This window comes from Colias croceus, chromosome 25 (assembly GCF_905220415.1).
Source record: "Colias croceus chromosome 25, ilColCroc2.1".
NCBI classification, from domain to species: domain Eukaryota; kingdom Metazoa; phylum Arthropoda; class Insecta; order Lepidoptera; family Pieridae; genus Colias; species Colias croceus.
The window spans coordinates 2,111,722-2,139,572 of NC_059561.1; the positions used below are offsets into that span (position 1 = coordinate 2,111,722).

General features: G+C 33.0%; 3 protein-coding genes across 3 annotated transcripts in view; 2 read left to right on the top strand and 1 right to left on the bottom strand.

Annotated features, from left to right (window-relative positions):
• Positions 1–8,513, bottom strand: part of LOC123703014 (photoreceptor-specific nuclear receptor-like) — a 42,556-nt gene extending 34,043 nt beyond the window's left edge. Inside the window, exons 1-2 of the mRNA XM_045650883.1 lie at positions 8,489–8,513; positions 8,056–8,133 (exon numbers count right to left, since the gene is read on the bottom strand). Coding sequence (XP_045506839.1) covers positions 8,056–8,133; positions 8,489–8,513 — 103 coding nt within the window. The remainder of the gene's footprint in view (positions 1–8,055; positions 8,134–8,488) is intronic.
• Positions 8,514–8,941: 428 nt separating this feature from the next.
• Positions 8,942–27,326, top strand: LOC123703239 (meiosis-specific coiled-coil domain-containing protein MEIOC-like). Its single transcript, XM_045651179.1, has 10 exons — positions 8,942–9,083; positions 11,523–11,605; positions 11,990–13,014; positions 13,590–13,695; positions 14,908–15,130; positions 15,465–15,664; positions 17,335–17,447; positions 24,034–24,143; positions 26,068–26,184; positions 26,881–27,326. The coding sequence occupies exons 1-10, from the start codon at positions 9,018–9,020 to the stop codon at positions 27,088–27,090; spliced, it is 2,253 nt and encodes a 750-aa protein (XP_045507135.1). The 5' UTR covers positions 8,942–9,017; the 3' UTR covers positions 27,091–27,326.
• LOC123703240 (putative nuclease HARBI1) lies at positions 19,235–20,533 on the top strand. The gene is made up of 2 exons (XM_045651180.1): positions 19,235–19,507; positions 19,638–20,533. The coding sequence occupies exons 1-2, from the start codon at positions 19,272–19,274 to the stop codon at positions 20,500–20,502; spliced, it is 1,101 nt and encodes a 366-aa protein (XP_045507136.1). The 5' UTR covers positions 19,235–19,271; the 3' UTR covers positions 20,503–20,533.
• Positions 27,327–27,851: the final 525 nt, after the last annotated feature.

Genomic DNA, 27,851 nt, shown 5'->3' on the forward strand with positions numbered 1-27,851 from the left:
ATCATCATTCATCTACTTTCTTATTTAAACAAAGTTTTATGTGATATGTATTTTTTTGAATGTGGACTCAAATATATCATTCCGTTATTATTTTAAATTTAACTATTTTACCATAGATATACCTATTGTACGCGATAATCATGCTTTTATATTTTACTTACCTAATACCTACGTTTTACAATGTCAGTCGTAACATTTGACATTTGATATCTGATCCAATGGGAACACAATATTTGGCAAGGGCGTGGCGTTCCCGCGAAAAATGACATCAGAGAGGAAAAGTCAACGATTTCCCGCGTTCTTGTAACCAATGGGATTGGCGGGATTTAATGCCTACTAAGTGTGTTTACAATTTCAAAATATTATCTACATATTTCTTGTAGCTTAGCGTGAAGTGGTTTACGGTTATTTATATCTACTTATATCAATTATTCAATGTGAAATGTATTCTCTGTAGCATAGGTCCTACCAAAATAAAGCTTAGGAAAAGCATTTTTACCTAAGTCAAGTGAGGTAGGTAAATTTGGTTGTCATATACCTACTAGGTATTTAGTTAGGTACCTATCTTAATATTTAAAAGTGATTTTTTGTCTAAATAGATTTAAAATACAATAAAGTAACCGTATAATGTGTTATCATAAATTCGAAATCTATAACATTACGTTCTAGGGCCTAGGCAGAACTTAGTAGTGCAGTGGTATCGACTATCGTATAAATAGCTGTAACGTAGCACAGTGTAACACAGCGTAGGTAGGTACCTACTAACGCATAAAATTAAAGTAGGTAAACTATCTATATTAAATGTAGGCAATTTAAAGATTTTTGATAAACTATTAAAATAACTTAGTTAAATCATTGAAAGAAACAAAAATGTCACACAAACAGTTCACTCAAAGTGAAATCTAATTTTCCACGAAAATTTCGTCAGAATAGTCGCGTTTGAAATAGTCAAAGGATCCCCAAAACTACCCGCGAGTCAATCACCAAACTCTGCTAGGTGCCCTCCCACCCCCCTACGACCTTTCCCCGTTTACCCCCGAATTACCGCTCACCCCTAAACCGCGGCACAGATAATATAATACTCCGGTCTTCAGTGACAGTTCAATAAGGCACGGCGACCAATCGCAGCAAACATCGGCTGGTATAAGCCAATAGGATTAACGCTATACCCGTCTCGGTCAAACATGTTAGATTCTACATAGCGCCATCTCCCTCCCACTCACGGTTCACGAATTCTTGACTCGAACGCGATTGATTTCTTTATTTGAATTCTTTGTTTTGAATTTCGGTGCGGATTTCATTTATTGGCGGCGGTATTAGGTTCGTTCTGAAATTTATTATGCTTAGCTTCTTTTGATTACTTTCCTTTACTTTATTTATTACTTTCCTTTTGGGGAAGAACGACTTATGAAGTTTTGTATGATTAATTATATTGGGGAAGGGCATTTAGCTTGACTCTATTAAAAATTTAATCTTGAGTTGAAAAACTTATAAATCGGTAAGGTTAAAAATTTTGATTTCTCATTCATTTTTCAACCGACTTCAAAAAAGGAGGAGGTTGTTAATTCGACAACCTACATTTTTTGTGTTTGTTATCTCAGAACTTTCGAATAGCTGAACTGATTTGAAAGGGTGCCCTGCTACGTGGTACCTACAATACCTAGGTATATTGTCTGGTTTTTAAGTTTTTGTTTATCAATAAAAATAATTATTTTATTCGAAGGTTAAGTATGGTAGTAGGTTCTAACTATGTACCTATTTAGTAATCTGTGGTACCTATAAGTAGGTAGGACTAATAATAGATCCTGTAGCTACAACTTAGTTTTTATTTATTAATTTAACACTTTATTGTGCAATAAACCAGCTACATTAAATAACAATTTACAATAAACAAAAGCACAAAGGGCGGCCTTATCACTATGCAGTGATTTCTGCCAGGCAACCACGGGGAGAGGGCAAAGAAGCGAGATAATAAATTGAGAAACAGAAATAAAAAACAATTATTAGAAGTAATTACATAACATAATACCTACCTACAATAAAATGCATACACAAAACACACACAACGTAGGTACTCTACATAAATAAAAAATTAAATACATCTTTTTAGTTCCGAAGATAACTACCTACACACATTTACTAAGGAAATCTATATTTACCCACCTACTTAGGTCTACAAATTTTATGTACCTACCTAGGTGAAATTCGACTTTTTTCAGAACTTTCGACTAACTAAACCGATTTTAATAATTTGGCAATTAATTATTGACTTGGACCTTTTACTATCAATTTATTAATAACGGAAAAACCATCATAAAAATACAATTTGTTGAAATCAAAAATTAAATCAATCATTAGAAAGCATGTCACATTTAATAACAATTAAAGAGTCATTACGCTATATCAAACAAATCACAAATTAAATATTTTCATTTTAAATATTGATAAGTATGAAAAACACTGAGACATAATTATTTTTCTTAATTCCAGATTCCTATTAGGTAATTCCTCCAGTGGTCACAGAAAGTGAAGCTGTAGGTATTTCAAGATACCCTCAAATGTTTTCATGACAAAATAATTCTTATTCTCGCTGTAATTTAACATGTCTTGTCCCTAAATTAATACTTCGGTATACCTACTTTTACTTATCGTATTTATTTGCTGAGAGGAAAGAAAAAAAAAACAAAAACAGATTAAAAAACTTCCCGCCAATTTATCTGTCAAACGCGTTAAAACAAGCATGGAGCGATGGAAAAGACTGCAATCATAAGCAAATGTAATTGGCAATTATTAACGTTGAATGTTTGCAGATAAATTGAATAATAGCAGTAAAGACTCCCCGCTGAGACGTCGAGACCAGGTGACGGCGTTGCGTTGTTGACATTTGTATTACCAAAATGGCGGGAGCGGAAATTTACTCTGGTTTGTTTTGTCTGTGGTCGAAGTTGGACGGTTTATTGTGGAAAAAAATACTATTTAAATCTAAGAGCAATTAACCTATAGAGTACTTGTATCGAGCGTATACAATTTACATACATTTGTTTCTCTCTATCTAAAGAAAACGTCGTATGAAAGAATGAGACAGCTATAGACAACAAGCTACGTTTCAACATAGTCATGGCACCATTTTTACTATAGGCACGTATTTAGATAGATAGAAGGTGATAGTGATGGGATGTGCTTCAATCGATAAAATCGTGAATGTATTTTGCATTTACGGTTTCGTGAAATAATAAATAATAAAAAAACAAAACTTATAATTAATTTCAGTTGAATACATTATTTGTTTAATCCTACGTATATAATAAATGCGAAATTATGTGAGAAGGGATGTTACTCTTTCACTGCGGAACCGATTACAATGAAATTTTGTACATACACACATAGGTTAGGTTTTATCCCGGAAATCCCACGTGAACGGGAACTGTGCAGGATTTTCTTTAAAAACGCGGGCGGAAAGTTAGTACATTATAAAAGAAATTTTAAAACTTGAAATGTAATTTAAAATAAAGAAGGAAATGATGATAAAGTTAAAGGAGTGAGGAGAAAGGCACAGTCAGCATGAAGGAATCATGCAGCATTTTAACAAGTTAATAAAAGGACAGTCTTAATGAAAACATTTTCCTAACATCCTACTAATAAATCGAAAGTTTGTGAGGATGGATGTTTGTTACTCTTTCACGCGAATACTACTAAACCGATTACAATGAAATTTGGAAAAATTACTTTTGATCCCGTAAATCCAACAGGAATGGGAACTATGCGGGTTTTTCTTTGAAAACGCATGTATATTAAGTATGTATTTCAATAGTAGTTTCTCATCTATGAGAACTGTCATTTAATCAACCGTTTAATTTTCACATAGTTACACATTTAAAGTAGGTAACTTATGTGTAAAAAATTTCAAAATAAAAATTCACTCTCTTTAATCAAATGTATTTATTATCTACAGGAACAAAAAAAAAACGTAAGCGTAAGATTGCACAATTCTTCTAGAGTATCCATCTTGATAACACGTAGGCTCGAAATGCAGTGAACACAATATTGCAAATTGTGGCGGCGTCCAATCAACTCATGTCTCACGTTTTATACCCATTTTTTATTTAGCTCTGGAAATCTAAAACAAAATGAATTTATTAATAATCTGAAAGAGAAATTAATAAACAACAAACGAAAACTAAAACACATAGGGCAAATAAAACAACCACGTGGTATGTTTTATTTTCCTGCGGTAAAAAATTTACATCTATTATTTGCAACAACAACTACATATAAATCTGATTTATGAAACAAAATAAATAAATCAACGTTAATATGAAATAGATTTTTTGTCATAAATCGATAATATACGCTAGATGTGTTACAACACTACGGTGGTAAACAAAATGCCAAACGTGATATTATTGTGACGTTTTTTAAAAATTATTTCATTATTTTATATTCCACAACCCCATAAAGTGGGTAAATGTTACAGTTACAACATAAAATTACAAAAAAGTGCTTGATAAAACCTTCAAATAGGTTTAAAACATAAATATTTATCAATTTGCTGAAAATCACTTACCGATGGAAAGATATTTTTACATTGTTTTTATCCAAAACTCCCATTCGACTAGTGATAGCCGGTTGCTAAACATACAATAGTTATTTTAGCACACTGACAAATAAAAAGAAACACTGTACACTTTATATTTTCTAAATATTTCGTTAAAAACACTTGACGCACTGAGCCCACCAGCTGGTTGGAAAACAAACTGACTGCCGGCGCGCTACGTTTGAAGACAGTGCAGATACTCTATCGCTATCTCAATCTGGCTTATGCTGTTATTGACTAAGAGTAAGTAGATTAGAAAATATGTATTTTGTTCTGTCTTAATATAAGAACTCTATAGGTTAATTGCTCTTAGATTTAAATAAATAAATGAGAATCAGGCTCATACTTGACACTGGCAAATGCGGCAAATGCTCACATCTTCTTGCCATGAAGAAGAAGAATAAAAAAAAGGAATCGGGCGGTTTTTGAGGCACTTTTATAAATTGATAAGAATATTTTGACGGATTTTTACAATTTTTGAAGTGAAAACTTCTTTAGCGGCGTTGGGTATAAAATCTTAAACTCGCGTCAGGACACGTGGCCTGATCGAAAAAGCGTAAGACGGACTTTTTTTTTAGCCCTTATATTCCATGCGTAAGACGGATACCGTGCCAAAATATCAAACATGCTGAACGTTAATACCCATAAACTTACCCAGTATGTTCACAACTTCAAGGGCCCATAAAAAAATAAAATCACATAAAAAAAGTTTTTGGACGAAATAACCCGAAAATTCATAGTAGCAAAAGAAACTATTAAAAATGATAAAAGGGCATTCAGACATTTAAAAGACAACTTTTTACGGTGATGTCGCACTTACATTAAGCAACAGCGGGGTCATTTTAAAAATTCTGGTAATTAAACACCTTGTTATTGGTTTTAATTTGTTTTTATTAATCATCATGTTAATTCAATTTTTGCACTTACCACATTTAGATTTCAATTTTTCGATTGAAGCCTTCTGAATATTAAATTGAAATTTTCAGGGTAGTTAGGTACCTGATAGATAGAGCAAGTTTTTAAAAGCAAAACGGAAAACTTTTTTTATGTGATTTTATTTTTTTACGGGCCCTTGAAGTGGTGAACATACTGGGTAATTTTATCTTTCTTGGTATTTAATTCTTTTTTTTATTCCATTCAAAGGTCTGACGATAGTAAATGTTACCATACTGAATTGGCCTATCTTTCAGCTTAGCACAAAAAAAAATCAAGCATCTAGCGCAATAATTGACGTCACCATGAGTGAAAATATCATCGTACTCGGCGATACGTGAAAAATTGAAAAAAAAAAACGTCATAACTCCGAAAATACGAAAAATCGCATAACATACATGGCGGTGATTCGGATAGCCCTTTAGGTCCTCTACCTCCCAGCTTCCGTTCATCACTACTTTTTGGGACACCCTGTATAAAGCGGAAAGGTATGTAATTATGTATGTGTGTATGTATGTATGGTTTTCACGCATAAACTACTGGACAGATTTTGATGAAATTCGGCACAGACAATCTTTGCACCCTGAGAAAGAACATAGGGTAACTTTTATTGCGAAATATGTAGGTACCACGGGCGAAGCCGGGGCGGACCGCTAGTCGTAAGTATATAATTTACGTGTCACGTTATTTGTGCAATAGGGACTTCTGTCCTAAAGAAAAAGTTTATTTTATAGCAGGAACGAATATGAAAATTCCAGTGTGATGTAGGTACCTAATAATTGTAAATGTAGGTAACAATTGACATAATATTATTACGTAACAGAAGTTTATTATCAAAATAATAATAGTTTAAAAAAACTAAAAAACACGCTTTTTATAGAAAACCGAACTAAAAAATAGAAAATTTTATCAAGTGTATTGTCATCGGTCCTCAATAAATCTACAAAGTTTGAACGAAATCTGGCCGTTTAAAGTGGGTCAAAATCGCGCCCAAAGAAGTAGGTTACAAACATACAAACATACAGGTGAAGCTAATATAAAGCGTGTAAAAAGAGAGAACACGTGTCAGAAGTGAAACTTCATTGGCAAGATTCAAAGATACCGACATTGTCGCCTTACTCCATGACGTGACGGTAATGATGACATGATGCGATCTTGAAATTTTACTCTCAACGCGCTTAAAGAAGTTTCACTTCAATAACAATATGAAATTTTAAGTCGGCATCGGGATCTTCTGCTCGGAAAAAGTCGTTGTCGTACCAAAAAGAAAATAAAATTTTAGAGGTAACCTACATAGACGTTAAGATAGATTAGGTATAAGTAGGTAAAATATATCAAATTCATGCAGTTATATCGTACTAAATGCATAGAGGTAGCTTAATTCGTTTACAATAGACAAGCGTGCACTAATACAATTGCATTGCTCAAACAATCCTCAAAGAGAAGGGTTTCATGCCTCACGGTTTGTAATTAAAGCATTCATGCACTATAGTCTGTATTATTCGATTATTGTTTTGACAGTTTATCGTTTTGGCGGGAATTTATTATCTGTGAATTAATGTAAAAGAAAAAAATGTTTAGTAGTAGCTACGTATTTTGTATGAATGCACTAGCCTGACTCTAAACAATTTAATGCTCTAAGACACTAGCTGTGCCGCGCGGTTTCAACCGCGGACGAACCCGGATGCATAATCAAGTATTTCTATACCTCACATGTTATTCTATTCTATATTCTATATTCTGCTGTAGGTATAACCATCCCTACTTACAAACTTATTAGTATGATAATACAATCGAAAACAAAATAATTGAATAGTACCTATAATATTATAGTGCGATTATCGCGAAAAACAATTTTATTCCTACCCGACTTTCTTTGAAAAAATTAGGTGAGAAATTAAAATAAAGGTATTCACTAATTAGCAAGTAAATAATAAGGTTGCTAAGTAAGATTGTTAAATCATGTAAGGCTTAGACCACACCACGGCAAAACCACGTACGTAATGAATACAAGCAGCCTCACTTATGTTTTTTCCCGATTTGATTTTAAAACCGCTGGGTGTTAAAAATTCTTGCGGATATGACCGCGTAACCATGCAACTCACGCGGTTTTTCTGATCTACACTAATATTATAAAGAGGAAAACTTTGTTTGTTTGTTTGATTGTAATGAATAGGCTCATAAACTACTGGACCGATTTTAAAAATTCTTTCACCATTCGAAAGCTACATTATCCACGAGTAACATAGGCTAGGTTTTATCCCGGAAATCCCACGGGAACGGGAACTATGCGGGTTTTTCTTTGAAAACGCGGGCGAAGCCGCAGGCGGAAAGCTAGTAATAAATATAGCGGCTAACCGCTCGCGGCTAAGGCTCGCGGCAAAAAATTAGTAGTGCGGCCTCAGCCTAAAACATTGTAAATAGTCTTTATCAAAATTATGAAATCAGAGCCATCTTCTCATTTAACAAAAAAAGTTTATTGAAGTAGTAAGTAGTATCATGGACGAATATAAGTATTTAAAACTTACCTCCGCTTTCAGTCGTAGACCGTTTATCTGAAGAATTTATGAACGTCTGCTTTAATAGATGGCGCTTATTACCTACATAGACCTACATATTTTCATATAACATTTAATTGTAAAATAAATATGATGTTAACGCTAATATGCAATTAAATTAAGCAGCTTCATGATTATGAAAATTGATAAAATAAATAAATAAAAACACAAATCAACTTACGAACTTTACTGTTTCTACGTCATAATGACGTTGACAATTATTGACGGTTGACAAATGACAAGATGGCTCTCACAGATAATTAAATGGCTCTGAAGTCTGAAGTTGCCATTTTTAATAACTTAAGAAATCTGTCAAGAATAGGTACATTAATATATTAAATACTGTGATTAAATAGGTACTAGGCGTATTTAGGTACCGAATTAGGTGTCTTTATTTATTTACTTTGATTGGTAGTATTGCAAAGCATTTTGTGCATTTCATAATTTTTGTTTTGTTTTGGTCAATAATTATCATAGCGAATTCTTAGTTCCATAATTAAATAAATACTTGCATTTGTTATGTTCACTTTTACTAATTTTTTTTGGAAAATTAATTCATTTTGAAATTTTACAACGCATTAGCAAAAAAAAGTTAAAACTAGAAAAAAAATAAAAAGGCGGGAAATTGTGAATAATTTATATTTTCTGAAAATAGTTAATAAAAGTAATAGGTACCTACCTAGACTTTATTATCTAAGGTAAGTAATAAGTTATTAATATGTTATGATTGTTTTTAACTTGTTTAATAAATTAACATCGAATAATAATTATGCGATAGAAATATTTCTATAATATGGAAGACAGCGAAGACAGCAACACCAATGGCAAGTTTATAGGCTATAGCACGATTTTTATACATATAGGTCAGAGAAAAAATGGCTTTGCACTCGTAGCTCCTATGTACCGTGGCAAGAAATAATTTTAAATTTTAAATGGCCTTCAGTGATTTATGCCACATAAGTAACGCGTTTAAAAACGTTGAAAATGAAGCTGATCAGGTAAGTAATTGGTCTGTTAGTGAAAAGTGCCTTTCCCATGGGTGTTGTAAATGTCCAATTGGAGCTGTCAATATGACCCAAAATCCGGGAAAAACTCATAGTGTATAGTGAAACTGTGTATTAAAGTGGAAAATGAAGTTAAAATTAAAAGTTACTCGGTTTACGCCTTCGCATAACGGGGTCTCCACCAACCACGTATGATTTTTCGAGGTGAACGATGACATATGAATAGTGCACACAATATTTTTAGAATTATGTAGTTAGTGCTTTAGAGGACACAACAACAAGTGACTTTAATTTCAGTATTCACATAAATTACGATCAATAACTTTATAGATATCATGATCTGCCTCAATACATCGAAATATTAAATACGCAGTAGCTGCGCCTACAGTTCCTACTTTCTCTGTCGATTTAAAAACATTTGTGTGTCCTTCATTTAAACGAGGAACTATTGAATCAAACACATATTGTAACATTTAATCACAGCTTTTATCTATAACAATTATGTTAAACAATTCTATTTATATGTACTGTGATAAAAACAATAATATGGGTCATTTAAGATACAGTGCACTATGATGAAATGATAGAGGTTTAATAATTAATGTTATTGTAACAAATTATTACATCATCAAAATGTTATTTGTGTACCTATTGATAGTAAAAGGCATATGCATTGATATAGGTACATAGGTACTTAGTGGGTGTAACAAAAAGATTTATTCTTTGCTTCATATTAAAATGCACCCACATAAAGGTCATGCTTGAGTATTAAAAATAAACTGCCTTTGAGTGCTTGTCTATGTTGTTGCTCAGGAATAATCTGTAATAAAGTAAGAATTTGAAGATCTTATAACTTTAAAGTTTAATATTTTGGCCATTAATTTGGTATTTTAAAGTTTTAAAATCTAATTGTTAGTATGGTTATTTGAACAATGTTTAAAAGTTGATCTAATATCATTCATACTCATAATATAAACATAAAAGTATCGGTCTGTAATGTTTTCATCATTAAGTACAGTTTATCAGATTTTGATTTAATTTATTACATGGATAAAGGTTTTTATAATATTTTCACAAATATTAAGGGAATTCCAGGCATGCGTAAAGTTAGTTATCAATGAAAAACTTATATGCTAATACTTTTTTCTCAAATCACTTCTCTCCTTTTAAAAATTTCATAAATTAACATCACTTTAAATTTTATTTTATGCAAGGAATGAATTAAATGTATTTCAATTTAAACCAAGAAGTCTTAAGGATAATTTCCTATAGGAAACTTATAAGAAAGTGATAGTATAGCTGGCTGAATATCTACATTCTTCTAAATAATAATATATTTTAGTGAAAGAAGGGAATTGCTCAAAGATTTTGCACAGAATTTCACTGCTTTATAATTTCCATTAAAGAGCAAATTTTAAAGCTGTTAATACCAAGTGGGTCATATTCATATGTATGTATGTAATCATAAATGTATAGTTGTGTCCAATAAAAAGCTATAAAATGTTTTTGTTTACATTACATTTACGTATTTTATATACAACAGTTAGTATCTAGTACTGTTTAAAAGCAATAACATCTAACTTCGAAAAATAAATTATATGAGATTGTAGTACACGATTGTTTCTAAAGATGCAACAATTTGTTGCATATTCTGTAATGTATTTTTTTTGCAAATATAGCGAAAGGTAGTGTACTGCTGTTTCTTCTTTTCTTAGTGATGAGTGACCTATCTCAATTTAACTATGTTTAAATTACATTAGAGTGCCTATAATTTATTAATTGATTTAATATTTAAGAAAACAAAATATTTTAAATTGATTTGGCATTTATTTTAATTTGAACATGTTCTATTCCAAAGAGTAATTAGTGTTCATTTTTAATTTTACCTTCATAATATCCACACACCATGATTAGTTACAAAAAATATTGTCAGGTTTAAAAAATGCCAATTTCTTTTTCAAAATAAACCTCCTAGAAGAACATAACATTTTTGCCCCTAGTATTTTTATGTTGGTGCAACAGCAGGGCATAAATGGAAATCAATAATACAGCCTTGACTATATATATGTTGTTCAAGTTACCTAAGTTTGTTCTGGCTATGAAAAATTAATTACAATGACTACCTTCATCAAGCTTTATTTGTGGCGTGTTGTTTAGTATCAAATCTATTTCAATTATTTCTTTTGTAAAAATGACTATAGATTTTTTACTGAAGTTGAATAATTATAATACTAATTATATGTCAGTTATAGAATGGGACTCTGTTTAATTATCTATGTAAATGAATAGAAATGCCAACAGTAATTTTTTATTTAATTCTGTTATTTTTTTTAAGTTTATCATTGACAATCATTTAAAGCTTATATTCAAATTCAGCTGAAAAAACAAACTACCAATGAATTAAAATATAGCCTAATATGATTTTTTTTGCAGTCCGACAGAATTATGGAAGAAAACTCAATGGTACGAGATCTCATCACAAAGATTCTCGATGAACCTGGACCAGAAAGTAACAGGTAAGAGAAACTTGTCTAATATCCTATTGATATTGTTTCTAAGTTTGTAAGAATGAATGTATGTATTGTATGTGTGTTGGTACTTTATATTTGCTTTAAACATTGGGTAACAGATTAAAATTGCACATAAACAAATAAGGCCTAATCAGTTACTCAAGTTGAAATAAAAGAAAGGAAATTTTTATGAAATATTCTTTGAGTTTATTCTCTAATTAGGAGAACATTGTTTCCTGGTAATAATTGTACAATAGATTGAAATTATAATAACACACAATCCATATTTATTTAAATTGGGATGAAATAAAATATGTGAACGTGACTGTTTATAAATAGATTACATCATCAATAAGAGATATACTCAGTTTCATTGACAATTTATTTCAGTTCCATACAAACACCGGAAAAAACATTAGGCGGGCTACAGTCGGGCCTAAACCAATACGCCAAAAACGACACAGGAAGTTCATTCTTATCGCCGCCGTTCAACTCGTTTCAAAACAATCCCTATTTGAATCAGAACGAAAACGGTTTTTACATGCAGAATGGATTTTCAAACGGATTTGTCAATTACCCCGAGAATGACGATCATTTGCTCGGCATAGAACCGATAAGTGACGACACAGTGACACCGGAACAGTTGAATTTACTGCGCTTAGCCGCTCAAGAAATTGGCGGCGCACAATTCACGAGTCCAACAAAATACGACGAGAAATTCTATAATTTCTTCGAACCGAACCAAAGAAACTCTCTGCCAGAGACGAACCTGTTCAACAATTTCAACCAACGGCCGAACAGTTTGAATCTAGACGCGAATTACTCGAACTACGATTACACCCAAAGATATCCAAATAAATTCGACAATTCGTTCGTGAAAGAACAGAATACAGACCCTACGGATTTGCTCACATACTTGCATCAGTTGAATATATCATTGGACAGATCAAGAGAGGATAATTTGATGCAGAACAACTTTAAAATACCAGAAATGAATGGGCATTACCCGAACGAAGAATACAAAATGCAAGATGAGAGAAACAAGGTGTTTTTCAACCGTAACTTCCAGCATCCTCCGGCAAAGTTTAACGGGGAGAGCTTTTATCCGAATGAAATGATGAATCAAGTGGATAGGAACGGCTTGCAGAACTTCGATTTCAATCAACAAGTAGCAATGAATTTCAAACCGAATGGATACCCGCAAAATGATTTTATGAGGCGTGACGTTCAAGGTTATCAAAATGGAATGGATCAGAGGCAAAACTTTGATAATGGTATGAATAGAGATCAGCAAGCATTGGTTCGTCAACAAGAGTTGGCTCGGCAAATGAATATGCTGATGAGAAATCGACCGCCACCGAATCAATTGAATGTTGATGTGTCGTTCCTGCATGAGAACGCTCCATTTAATCTTGGTGAGTGTGTATGTTTATTTTTGTTTGAATAATAGCAATTTTATTTTATATTTAAAATAATGAAGAAATTTTCAATAATGTTATTGAATTCTATACAAGTATAATAAACTATTAAGTACAATAAACACTGTTAATAATGACCAAATTTTTAACTAATTTTTTGTTGTTACATTCTAGTTTTAGAGCAAATTAAACATAGTTCTCAAAATTTTTATGCCTGCTTATTTAAAAATATTATAAGTCTAATTTCACACAAAACATGGCAACACTTGTTGAATTCAATATTTTAGTTCTACAGTATTAAAATCCGCTATACATATAAAATAAACTTTCGCCAAAGACTCGGGTTCGATTCCCGCCTCGTGTTCGATTTTTTAAGCTATTGCCTAGCTTCTATCGCGGGCCTTGAGCGCGGTGATCGAATCGAGAAATTCCGTAACGAAAAACCCTCACGCTCCCCACTCCGACGGGCGGAGGTCTGGCTTGAAGGCATAGCATGCAATAGCTTTACCGCGGCAGTCCCCGAGTGACACACGTCTTTTTTTCCTTGTAATTTATGGCAACACTAATTCCAGGTTTGAACGCGTTACTCGGCCCGAGCCCGCCAGTCCCACCGCCAGTGTTGCCATCGCCAATGTTGGATATGCCACTCGCACCGTATTATGCTATGAGGAATATGAGGTAGGTTTATTTTTTAATTTTTACCAACAAAAATCTATACTTAATATTATAAAGCTGAAGAGTTTGTTAGATAGCTCATTCATCAAAATAGGCTATATATCATCACGCTAAGACCAATAGGAGCTGAGCAACGCGGGTAAAACCGCGGGGCACAGCTACTAATTCATATTTAATTTTAAATTAATCATAATTTAATTATGTTTTTGACTTAAATATATATAAGATATATTATTGAGGATTTTCAAGGAAACCAATTTGTTTCTCTGTAAATTAAAAGTTTTATTTTAATAGTTTTCACAATAGTTTAACATACAAATAGTTTGTTACTACAACAACTTAACATATGTAATCTCACCTGTAAATTAAAAGAAAGTACATTTAAAGTCCACATATAATAAATCCCCAATTATATCCCTTCTATCTTTCAGTTTTATTATAAATTGCGTTGCACACCAGCACACAATACTTTAATCCTTTCTCGCCATTTTTTCTTACCGCTACGTCAATCCGTGCCACAGATAACGTGAACGCACGAATCGCGGCAAATTTGAATATTGATGAAATGGCATTTCATTACATATACATGTAATAGACTTATGTTTAACATTAAATAGAATGTTGCCTATATAGAAAATACATTTACCTTTGTATGTTTAGATTCACTATGCATACATAGAATATTTCTGTATGGATTTTGCTGATAAAGTATCAGGATCTAACAATCTTCTAATCTTCCTTTTGTACAGTATTAACCTTGACACTAGAGAAGCTACTAATAGAATTGTATGCTAAATGCATTGTGCTTTTCTAGTATCTTGATATTTATATTGTGATAATATCATATTGCATACAAAGGTCTTTAAAAATAGATCTAGTGATTTACAACCTGCATCCTTACATAAAATTATTTGTTTGAAACAATAGTCTATACTCTATGGAAATTATTATGTGAAATAAAAAAATGTGCATGTTAAAATTAATGTACATTTACATATTATAACAATAATGTGTATTGAAATATTGTATATTGAATAAATTAATAAATACATGAAAATCTAGCTAATGTTTAGTTTTTAGACAAAGATGGCGAAGCCGCGAGCAAATAGCTAGTTGTTTAAATTTTTTTTCGTACAATACAATAAAGTAATACTTGATCATGTGTTTATTTTTTTTTTTATTGTGTATAAAAAAATATTATTTTATCAATTCCAGGGGTGCGGTAACATCATCAAGCATACTCCATGCTCGTCTAGATGCCTGTTACGAACAGTGGAAGCAATTGGAACGGGAGAGAAAGCGTACAGAAGCAAGACTTGCCCTCGCTTACCCTGGAAGAGCTGTTTCTTCTTCCAACTCTATCCCCGTACCAAGATTACCACCTTGCCCCACAAGAGTGGACAGACTTACCGTTGATATGCTCCGAGAACATACTAAAGTAAGCAACTTACTCTTAGCTACTTAATCTAAGAAGGTAGCTGAAAACCCGAATAAAACATATGATTCTTTTTTATCCCGGAAATCCCACAGGAACGGGAACTATGCGGGTTTTTCTTTGAAAACGAGGGCGAAGCCGCGGGCGGAAATCTAGTTGATTCTTATTTTAAACCTAATTTGTAGTTTTATCTGGCAGACAAGCTAAACATAACATATCAGGACGTGGCGAAATAGTCCTTAAACAAGCCACATAAAACACTTGATATTTAAATAATAGAGGACTATACATATAAAAAAACATTTAGAAGTTTTCTTAAAATAATTCATCTTTCAAGGTATTAACATTAATGGGCAAAATGGAGACGCTCCGTGCGAGTGTGTGCGTGCAGAATAAAAAGCCAAATAAACCGGAGGACGGGAAAATAACGGTTTTAAAACGCGGTCAAGGGAATGTTTCTGAACAGGAGAAGGGTTTAGATCCGGATACCTTCGATCCTACCACTTGGAGGGAGGATGTTAAGAATATGGCTGAAATGTAAGTACTTTTTATTTTTATTTTAGATGTTTTGCAGTTATAAAATACTAGCTTACCGCCCGCGGCTTCGCCCGCTTTGTCTTAAAGCATACAAAGGGACATATTATGGACAGAGAAAGCAAATTTGTTTTATACCATGCAGTGATTTATTAATGGTTGGTAATGTGAGTAAGAAACAATCTCCATTATTACTCTCATCATTATAATATCATTTCCCATATGAATTGTAACTGTATATTGGTGTACGACCAAAAAAATGGAGCCTGCATTGCGCAGCGCCATGCATACTTACTAAACTTCAATTCTCTATATACAAATAAGATCTAGTTCAGCCAAACAAACTATTCATACACACTCAAAGCTCACCTTTCCTTCCATACTAATAAAACACACATTCCAACGCACCGATAATGAGCGCGATGCTCTCATAGCGCAGCGCTATCGAATAACTACACACGAAATTAACCACTAATTCCATACACCTATGGTCTACTTTAACTAAACAATAAAAAAAAAATAATGTGTGTGTATGTGTACTAGTGTACACACGTAAGAAGTGAAACTTCTTTATGACCTTATTTTTCAAAAAATAGTTTACTATATGCAACTTTACAGAAATACGTCGAATCACGCGTGGTAGGGATTAGAAAAAGATGGCGCGTAACGGAAAAATGTCAAGCGTAACGAAAAAATGTTGCACTAAATTTTTTTCCAACCCCGATAAAGAAGTTTCACTTCTTAATTAATCATTGATTTTCCAAAAACATCTCTATACACATGTCGTGGTCATATCGTAGATTTGATCATTTCATGATATGAGTGGCCATTTCACGAAATGGTCGCATATCGTGAAATGGCCAACATAGTTTGATCAGATCGTTAAATCGTCAACGTTTCACGATTTGGTCATCCACATTTGGCCAGATCGTATAAAATATAAAGAGTCCATAAAATATTAAAAAAATTCAGAATAACTATATTCTAAAAACTTGTTTAATGTCATTTAAGTTAGTGCCGCGGCAGCGGCCGGCGAATGCCAGAAGCGAATCGTTTTTGCAATAGAAAACAGTTAGGTTAGGTTAGGTTAGACTTTGATAAACAACGCACGAGCCGAGCGAGCAAAGCGAGCGTGCCGCGGCAGCGGCCGGCGAGTGCCAGACTTTTTAAAAAACAAACAATTATAATAATATAGTAGTAGTTTCTTAAATTATTTTATTTAAGTCGCATTTTTTCTTAAATATATATAAGATATCCACATTTTCCATAGTACTCGTACCTCTTCGTCGTAAATTCTTTGCTATGACTTTCTTCATAATATTGTTATTAAACGAATTATGAAGTTTTTAACTGCGAATAATTTAATTTTCGCCAGCGGCCGCCATCTTATCACATAAACACAGAGCTTGCAGCGCCTCTACCAACGATTAATGTAACTATTTTACGATATGATCAAATAATTTTGATCATTTCATGAAAAAACCGTGCGTTAATTGGCCATATCGTGAAACGATTTCTTATCATTGATCTGCCCAAACCACATCATGATGTGGCCAAACTAAATTGGCCATTTCACGATATGCGACCATTTCGTGAAATGGCCACTCATATCATGAAATGATCAAATTAACGATATGACCACGACACACATACTAATAAGACACAATTTGCAGTGCACCGCACGGTGAAGTGGAAAGCGCAATGTTGGCTTGGCGCAGCGCGGTCGCCGGAGTTCAAGCGGCGAGACGCAGAGAATTAGCACCGCACCGGTATTTGCATGCTGATCGTGAGTATATTGTGTTATTATATGGTAGTTATGGAAAATTATGGTGTAGTATATGTATCCAGATAATAATATAAATAAATAAATAATTAATGTATGCTTTGTATAGAGTAAACTCATGTGGTTTGTAAAGAAATTAATATTTTTCTTATTGTCGTAAACCACGTGTGAAGTTGTACTTGTCGTAATACGTTACAATGTGTAGTGTGTACATGTCTTAATCACACACGTGTAGTTTATGCTTTCTGTAAATTCAAGTGGGTAGTGTGACTTGTTGTTTTAATTGGATTTCACTTTAACCTGTGTTCTATTTTTTTTTTTTTTACATTATTACACAAATCGACCTAGTCCCACAGTAAGCTCAATTAAGGTTTGTGTTGTGGGTACTAGGCGACGATAAATATAATATTTAATAAATACATATATAGATAATAACACCCAGACCCAAGAACAAATAATTGAGTTCATCACACAAATATTTGCCCTGACCGGGATCGAACCCGGGACCGTCGGCTCAGTAGGCGGTTACTTTAACCACTGCGCCAACCGCGTCGTCAATGAAATACAATCCATAATTAATTATAGTCGAGCCAATTTAATAGGCAACATTTGACGCCTATCAATTTTATCTTCGAAGAGAGGTAACCTGCTTAAAAGCATCGATTAAAGTGTATTAATCGATACGGATTTGAAACATTTGTCAATCGAATTTATTAATTTATGATGATTTTTATTCACAAGTTATCAATGCATTCGATTCTAGATGTCAGATTTCGATTTTTTGAGTAACGTCTCTAGCATTTAAAAAGAAAAAAGGTTTATTGACACAAAATTGTAGCGACGTCAGTTCTTCAATTCAGAAATTGTTTAATATGTTTAGGATGGTTTATCAGTAAAATGAAATCTTAAAATTACTTGTATCGGTCATTATTATTATAAATAAATAAAAAAAAAATAAAAAAAAAAAATAAAAAAGCCCATTTATTTTCTACAAACAAGTTACAATCATTTAAGTAAGACTAATTTTTATATCTACGTTATACACACTTGGTTAATCCATTTACATTAAAAGTAAGTTAGTTGTAGTTTATTTGTTTGTTAACAGTATAACTTTATTAAATTTTCACCTTATTTTAAGTTTATGAATTGTCATTTATTTTCTTATTTCTTTAAATTTTTTTTTTTTTTTTTTTTTTTTTTTTTTAAGGATTGTATGTAGAAACCCCGTATTGGGTAAAGGCCTCCTCCAAAATATTCCCTGTCCTGTGCAATCTGTTTCTAGTTTGGACCGACAGTCCTCGTCCCAAGCAATAGTATGTCGACAAGGTCCTAACGCGACGTTATAAGTTGCTACTTTCAATTGAGTTGATAGTTTATTAATTCTGATCTCTGGTTGTGTGTATTCATTTGGAGGGTTGTGGTCATTATCTTCCACGGTGACCAGCCGGGTTGGAAGATGTTCTTGGTATCTGGTTCTTGTTGTGCTGTGATCTATGTTGGAGGAGGGGCTTAGTTGCTATATATTCTTATTATTTACGTTTTGAGTGTTATTTGTTTTAGGGCCGATTTTTCAATGCCCAGATAAAGAGCTAGATAGACTTTATTCTTCAGTTAACAAAATATTCAATTTTTCAATAGACGAATAGGACTTATCTATCGAATAACTACGTTACTTGATGAATAAATCTATCTGCCGCTCCAACGGCCAGATAGCGCGCTATTCGACAGATAGGCGTTTAATTTGACAACTGACGCGTCATATTTGGGATATTTTCGTATGTAATAACATAGAGCGTATTATATATTATCAATTAAAATCATATTGAAATGGATGTTTTTGATATTACTGATGACATTGCCATTGAAGAAGAGGCCATAATAAACGAATACATAAATCCAAGCATAAATCCAACAGGAAGAAAAGACAGAAATGTAAGATCAAGACCTGAACATTTTACTCAGTGGAACGCAGTAGAATTTCATCGCCGATTTAGGCTTTTGAAAGAATCTGTGAGAAGTTTGCTAGACCTGATTGAACATAAAATCAAGCATAAAACAGAAAGGTAAACTTTTTTTGGATACCTACCTGTCCTGAACTGATCAAGTTTTAAAAAACCTCGATAGTTAGTTAGTGATCTATACCTACTTGCGGTATTGTAGTACCTACTAATAAATAATAATTTTCTTTTTCAGAAATCAGTGTGTTCCACCCATGTTGCAATTATTATTGACTCTGCGTTTTTATGCCACTGGAAGCTTTTATATCACTGTTGGAGATTTTGGAGGCATTCATAGCTCCACTTTATGCTGCATTATAAAAAGAGTCACCGAAGCAATAGCGTCACTAACGCCAACTTTATTAAAGTTACCCCGTTGCAATGAAGAAATAAGGAAGTGTCAAGAAGAATTCTATAAAATAGCCAGATTTCCAAGAGTAATTTCAGCCATAGATGGCACCCATGTTAGGATTCAATCCCCCGGTGGCAACACAGCAGAGAATTATAGAAACAGAAAAGGATTTTTTTCACTTAATGTGCAAGCTATGTGTTCAGCAGATTTGATGTTCCAAGATGTGGTAGCACGTTGGCCTGGTTCCACGCATGATTGCATGATTTTTGCCAATTCACGTGTCAAATTTCATTGTGAAAACCGTGCCTTTGGTAATGGAATTATACTTGGAGACAGTGGTTACGAGCAAACCAATTATCTTTTGACTCCATTTCTCAACCCTAGCACACCAGCTCAGAGTTTATATAATGAGTCTCAAATACGAACTAGAAATACAATTGAACGGTGCTTTGGAGTGTGGAAGAGACGTTTTCCAGTTTTAAGCATTGGGTTAAGATGTAAATTACCATTAGCCCAAGATGTAATTATAGCTTGTGCTATTTTACACAACTTGGCGAAAACTAAAAATGAAGAGGAACCACCAGTGGATCCAGAAGTTATTGTTCCACCTCAACCAATTTTTCCACCCTCATTAGCTGACCCGGTTGGTGGAGAAAGGTACCACACCAGAAACTTAATATTAAGTTATTTTAGTTCTTTAATAGAGTAGGTAGTAGTAGTAAAAATTAAATAAACTTCATTCATGAATAAAAAGTTTTTTATTTAAATTAAAAATCTAATATTTGTTAAATCATATTATTTGGAATAATTCCACATTTTAATTTTTCAATAAGCAAAGCGTGAATTTCATTTTTTCTTCGCTCATCATTTGCCAAGTGCAACATTTTCAACCTATGTTCCTCTTCCTTATATTCCAGTTCCTTTCTTGACGCCTCCATTTGAAGCTGAACAAGTTCCAAGCGAGCTTCACTTAATTTGTCTAATTTAGACGCAACACTTGCTCTGGATGCTGCCGGTTTCAGAACGTTGTGTATTCTGGTTTTCAGCGCCTTAGGATGCCACTTATTCCATTTGTTTTCTGAAAGCATTTAAAAATATACCTATGTAACATTATCATAATTATGAAAGTACCTTTATGAGGAATTTACTCTACAATGCACAATGCATTTGTACTAATATAGTGAAGTCCCGTGTCCCCTAGTGGGGTAAGGGGCAGGTGCACTATGCATACATCTGTTTTACTGATCCATTTTCTTTAGGGACAAGTAGGAGATCAGCCTTCTGTGTTCTGCCAGACCGAGACATTTTTTTTTCGTCTCCACCGGGAATCGAACCCAGGACCCCTCGGTTCTACGCTCACGCGTCAACCACTGTACCAAAGAGGCGGTTTATACTAATATAAGCAAAATAAATATTGCTGAACTACCTTTTTGAGAGTTGTCGTCATCAACTATTTCAAATATTGTAGAGTTGTCGGTATCTGAAAAACACAGATTCAGTTACTTCATGAATACATAAAAAGGAATAAATTTGTCTAATAAATTAGTTGGCTGTCACAATATAATATAAATTATTATGCACAAACATGATACACAAGTATATACCTGGTATAATTACATCAGCTTCAGTATCATTCTGCTTTGTTTCCTGTTGCTCTAATGTCTCCGTAGTAGAACATAATAGTGTTGGTTCGACCTCGTAAGTTTCAACAATGGGTACCACTGGATCAACTTCAGGCACTGAAAGATAATAACATGGTCGGTTTTAATGTTGCTTCGGTATTTAATAATGAAATTACAATTAAGTTTATTTTACATTTTACTCATGTATATGTATTAAGTAGTAAGTACCTAATCGTACAGACAATGCAACTTCCCGGAATACAATCCGTCGATGTTGCACCTTTGAATTAATTATTTTAACATAAAAACGTCAGTTCGCAATCGAAATCCGCTCCGGGTGGAGCTCTATCATAAATCCCAATCTCATCCCATTACAGTGAAAAAATAAATATCTCTATAAATCTCAATCTTGAATCTTATAAATTTCCCCAAACCTCTATCATAGCCATACAATTAATTCTGAAATTTTTGTCAGTACTTACTTGGGATAGTATCACTATCATAGCGGGCTTCCAGTCCTTTGATATTAGAGCAAATGCTCAATACTTTCTCTTCAATATCACTGAATTCGGGAGCATTTGAAGGCCCCCCTCCAGTCCTATACAATTCCTGCCTATGCGTAGAAGACTTCTTTTTAGTTATCTTTTTTAAACCCTCATATTTCAATTTGAGGGTTTTCCATGTACGGATACTGTTTGTAATTCCGCAAGAGTTAAAAGCATGTTCAACTTTTCTCCATGCGTTTTCTTTGTCGCGGTTTGTTGCGGCGTCGGTTTTTTTATTCTCTATTACGAGTTTATGCTTCTCCACCAAACTTATAAGTAATTGTACCTCAGCTAAATTGAAATTTGCCGAACGCTCCCTTTTTATCGTTTCCATCGTAAAAAATATAAATTGAAACTCAAATTTAATTTTTCACTCGAATCAGTGACGTTTGTTGACAAATTGCAGGAGTTGACTCTATCCCGCTCTAACCCGAGTAATTTAATATGTTTGTTTCGCCACTCCAAGAGCAGAGCTGCCAATATGGAAATATTTGGTCAGATAGTTATTCATCAAATAAATCACGATTGAAAAATAGGCGAGCCGTTATGAGTTAGATAAACAATTGGATAAATCTATTCGACTGGTAGTTATTAGATTGTTTATCTGGGCATTGAAAAATCGGCCCTTAACTGTATTTGTATTTACTAAAAAGTTTAACATGCCGGGTTTTATCACTCCTTCTGATATGCTATTTGATCTTTTGGCCGTCGATTTGAGCTGTTGTTGTTTATTCTTTTTATTGGCTTGAGTAGGTTTCTCAATTTTTGGGATTGTGCTGTTTTCAGGTGATAAAGAAAGTTTTCTTTTGTGCATGCTTTCGGTAATAATTAATTTGTCGTATTTGATTGTAGCTGTGTTACCCTTTTCTTTCTCTATTTTCAGTTGTTCTTTTAATCCTTTTCTCTTTTCTAGTATATATTTCGGATAGTCCGCTTGAACGTAGTAGGGAGTATCTTTTAACATCAGTTTTTTCTTAAGAATGTTTATTTTTATTCCTAAAGTAGAAAAAGTAATTACTATTGGGCGTGGTCTGTCGCCTTTCTTTCCTACTCTCCTTGCTTCTTGAATATCAAAATAATTTAGTTGAATAGAGAAGAACTGATCTATCCACTTGATAATGTTCTTTTCCAGGCTTTCGTACGATTTTTCTGTTTCCTCAATACCGAAAAAAATTAAATTTCTCTGTCTTGATTGCTTTTCTAAGAAATAGATTCTTTTTTCCTGATTTTCCACGACTTCTTTAAGTTTATTATGCTTTTCTTCCCAAAGACAACATTTTTCTTCTAATATAGTATTAATATTCTGTGTAACTTGTTCGGTAATATTTTTCCCGCTTTCCTGGATAATAATTTTCTGGTTATCCAATTCCTTTTGTATAAATTTAAGTGCATTTAAAACCTCTTCCATGTTGATAAAATAAAAATACGTACCTATACGTATCTATTGCAAGCAGATAAGTTCCTCAGCTTTATACTAGATGGCGCTGTGTGTCGCTAGGATATTGATTCATAGATACGAATCACAATAAATGCTTCAATAAATGTTAAAACTTTAAGGTTATGTTGATATATTTTACCCTTATATGTAATTGTTCTTCGTTTAAATTATTTAGAATCACTTCCGTGCACAATAAAACGGCATTCGGTTTTAGTTCGAACGATTAAGATTGTTGAATAAGTCCACAAAAACAGTAACACTAATGGTAGGTCTTCGCTATTATATTTTACAGTGAAATGTATTTTTCCGTGTCCACTTCTTTAAGTCTTCAATATATCACAGTAGTCACTCAATAAATTCACAAACACTATCGGATTATTTACCATAATACTTTGTTTTAGTATATTTAAATTAGTTTTTAGGCAGAGATAATGTTTACGACGGCACAGTAGCACCCTCTCTCCATTATTATAAATATGTAATCGTAATTGAAAAAAGTTAAGCAAATGTGCAGTTCTAACAAAACGAAATATCATGTTATTCTATGTCGTCGTTACTAGGTTACGTTGTTGAATTTTGTTGAACTGTCAAATGTTGCCTATTAAAATGGCTCTACTATAATAATATGTTCACAGCGATACTGCAGCTAGCGGGCGCAGTGAAGCAGCTGTGTGACAGCGCCCGGCGAGCGCGCTGCGCGATGTGGTGCGACCTCACGCTCACTGTGGCCCTCGCGCCCGCACACGTGAGTCACATGTGTATCACACATAATATCAAATCAAATCAAATCAAATCAAATCATTTATTTATTTCTCCTCACAATAGGCATGACGAAAGATTTTGAAATCCTCTTCCATAATGTGTGTATACGTTTACTATACAAGAAAAACCCTATATTTCGGTAATATACTTAAATTTAACGAAGATAAAAGCCATTTTTCAAAAAATATTTATTAACTGTGCCAAAACAGCTCGCAGGTGTCATGGCGTAGGCGTGACGTCACTCTTTAGTAAATACGTAATTATTTGTACGCATTGCGAAGAAAATTAAAAAAAATATTTATTTAATATGTGTTATAGAAACGAATTTCAAAGTTTATAAGTGGTGTGCAGTATTGCAGTGTGAATCCACATAAAAATAATGCTCAAAAATGTGTTAGTAATTATTTCAAGCGAGAAAATATTAAGAAATGATTGTATAAAGTTGGCATGGAGAACCCCGAAACCACGTATTCGTGAATTCGCAATTATATTTCTGTTCTGAAACGATAAAGCATACGTGAAACAATAGAAAATAAATAAAAATACGTATTCTTAACATATTCATAACAACAAAATACATCTGACGTGAGTTGTTTACTTAAGCGTGACGTCACGCGTGTTTTAGTCAAAATGGCCAACTGCAGAATTTCAATGTTTTATTTTATTGATAATCTCATTAATCTTAATGTTTTTAAGATTTTTAAGTCACTATATTTAATTTATTTATTATACATTTTCCCTTAAAAACACTAATACGATCATTTATGGATACTATCGTCATGCCTATTCAAGCGTAGAGTGAACAGGTACCATCTTAGACCACATCTCAGCTTAACATCAGGCGAGATTGTGGTCTAGCGCGTCTCTATTCCCAATAAAAAAAAATCTCAATCACATAAAATCTACATGCATACAAAATTATAAAACAAAATATCTCATAAATCATAATAAAAATATAGCACAATACGTCACACATACAGTGGTGGACGTTTAATTAAAAACACCCAACACGATGAATTAGTCATCAAATTTATTTAACACTAGCTGCTCCGCGCGGTTTCACCCCCATGACTCCTCTCCCGTTGGTCGTAACGTGATGATATATAGCCTATAGCCTTCCTCGATAAATGGGCTATCTAACAGTGAAAGAAATCGAACTCGTAGTTCCTGAGATAAGTGCGTTGAAACAAACAAATAAACAAACTCTTCAGCTGTATAATATTATTATGTCACACGTGGGGCATTTCACGCGTAGCGGACACAGATTTCAGGGTCAGGTTTCAGATTTCGGTTAAGTATATTTTAATATGTTACACCTGTATATAGCCTCGGTATGTATAAGAAAAATTTTTGCATTTAGAAGCTTAGTTTTCAAAATACAGGTCTTTGAAGATGTCAACAAGCGCGAGGTATGGGGGACTTTGAATGTAATTATCAGTACAAGAAAAGTAATTTTTAAATAAATTGATGACTGAATAATATACCCCATTAAATAAACTTTTTATCCTCATATTTCGAATTTCGAATTCATATTTAAATTCCTTAGAAAAATAAACCTGAGCCTGAAATCTAAGTCCGCTTCGCGTGAAATGCCCCACATATATCACAATACCAGCTTTCCGCCTGTGGCTGATTAGCCAAACTTAACTTCAGTAGTCACAACTCATAACTGTAAAGAAATAATTTTCATCAAAATCTTTTTTGAAGAATTCACTTGTGAATATAATTTCACTATCTAAAATTTAGAATTTCATGAGAATCGGTCCAGCCGTTTTGGAGGAGTATGGTAACTAACATTGTGACAGGGGAATATACGAGAAATTATTTGCTTTTCATCTAATTATTAAGAATACCTGTTATTTATAAGCAACACATTTGTAACTAATGAAATAAAAATCTTTTTGCAGACCGAACACTCCCCTCAGTATTCGAACAACCAGTCACCGAAGCATTCTCCGGATTCACAATTAAACAACAACAACAATAATAATAATCCGGGAAAACCAAATGGTGACAATAAAGAGGTAATATTTGTAAAAGTAAAAACAGTGGGAAGAATTAAAAATTATGCTGGATAGGTATCGTTACTACATACCTTTTTTGTATTTAAATAATCATAGACTTTTATATCTCGTCTAAGAAGACACTTATATTATTTACTAGCTTCCGCCCGCGACTCCGTCCGCGCGGATGTCTGTCTTCGCGTGGATGGTTTATTTCTCCATTTTGAGTAACTCTGACAATGACATCTTATAAAAAAAAAAAAAATCCACTGCGGGTAACGCAACGTGTGTTCGCGGTTCTACAGAACAACGTCTATGGATAAAACTGAAAAATTAAGATTTTCCAGGATAAAAAGTATCCTATTTTATGCCCAGGATAATAAGGTATAAATATACCAAGTTTCATCGAAATCGAACTGTTGGTTTTCACGTGATGCCTGAACATACAGACTTTTTTTAATCACATATTTGGGTTTGGTATCGATCCAGTAACACCCCCTGCTATTTATTGTTTCAATATTTTCAATGTACAGAATTGACCCTTCTACAGATTTATTATATGTATAGATAAATTATTATTTTCCTTTTGGTTTATAGTATAAAATATTATAAAAATTATATACCTTCAAAATCAATTACATTCAAACCCTAATATTTATCTTCATACATGATCTTAACTGATTCTTTAGTTGATCAAATTCCACATAACAATTTCAGAACAAGCCGAGCGCCGACTCGCCGAAATCTGACAACGGTACAGAGAAACAGACGAACAAACAAAACGACAAAGAGAAGAATCGCCGCGCGCAAAACTACAGGCACAAAATTAATAATCAACGTAACGATTTCTATCAGAAGAATCAGAGGTACGACAATCGATTTATGAGACATCCATATCACTATTTGGCCACCGGGCCCATTAATTAACGGCCGTTAAATTGTTGTTAAACGCCATTTATTGTGATTAAATTTGTTCGTTACAATGTAGGAAGAAATAATAAATGAGGTTAGCCGCTGTTGTTCAGTATTTAATGGCGGTTAACTCACTTATTTTTATTTCATTCTCATAAATTATTATTGATAGATGTTGTATCTGACGTATTTTATTGAGTTTATAATTAAACATGTCAAATTATCTTTGCTCAAAATTGTTAATTCCTATAAATATTTATTTGAAAGAACAAACACAAATGTTGACTACATTTGTGTTTGTTAACTATTGCATATTTTGGATTTTCAAATAGAAAATTTAATGATGACTAACCGATATTTAGTTTTGGTTAGTCAACATTAAATTCTAAATAATCCTACATTGAAATGAATAGATTTAAAATAATACTCAAATGAAAATCAATTATGCTAAATTGTTTATATATAAATTAATTTTTAATGGTTAATTTTATAAAATTTTTTGGAGCGGAAACTTGTATTATGTACCTGACAGAGTAAGGTTTCACACAGTTTAAGTTGAAATGTTGTGAAAACTACGCTTATTATTTAAAAATGGGAATTTTAATGACTTTTATGAAGGTTAGCAAGTGCCAAATAACGTACTCAAAACGGTAAAGATTTTCTTTAAACTTCCCATTTTATAGTTAAATGAGAACCCAATGAAGTTTCGATGTTATTTTTTTTTTGTATAAAAGATTTAAATGAATTTGTTATCTTAAGTTTCCCTCCAAAAAACA

Bases quoted from the DNA above. Each gene is read 5' to 3' on its own strand.
- LOC123703240 (XM_045651180.1), top strand. From the start codon at position 19,272: ATGGATGTTTTTGATATTACTGATGACATTGCCATTGAAGAAGAGGCC. The intron at 19,508-19,637 runs GTAAACTTTTTT...TTTCTTTTTCAG, and splicing joins ATCAAGCATAAAACAGAAAG to AAATCAGTGTGTTCCACCCA.
- LOC123703239 (XM_045651179.1), top strand. From the start codon at position 9,018: ATGGCCTTCAGTGATTTATGCCACATAAGTAACGCGTTTAAAAACGTT. The intron at 9,084-11,522 runs GTAAGTAATTGG...TTTTTTTTGCAG, and splicing joins TTGAAAATGAAGCTGATCAG to TCCGACAGAATTATGGAAGA. The intron at 26,185-26,880 runs GTAATATTTGTA...TAACAATTTCAG, and splicing joins CAAATGGTGACAATAAAGAG to AACAAGCCGAGCGCCGACTC.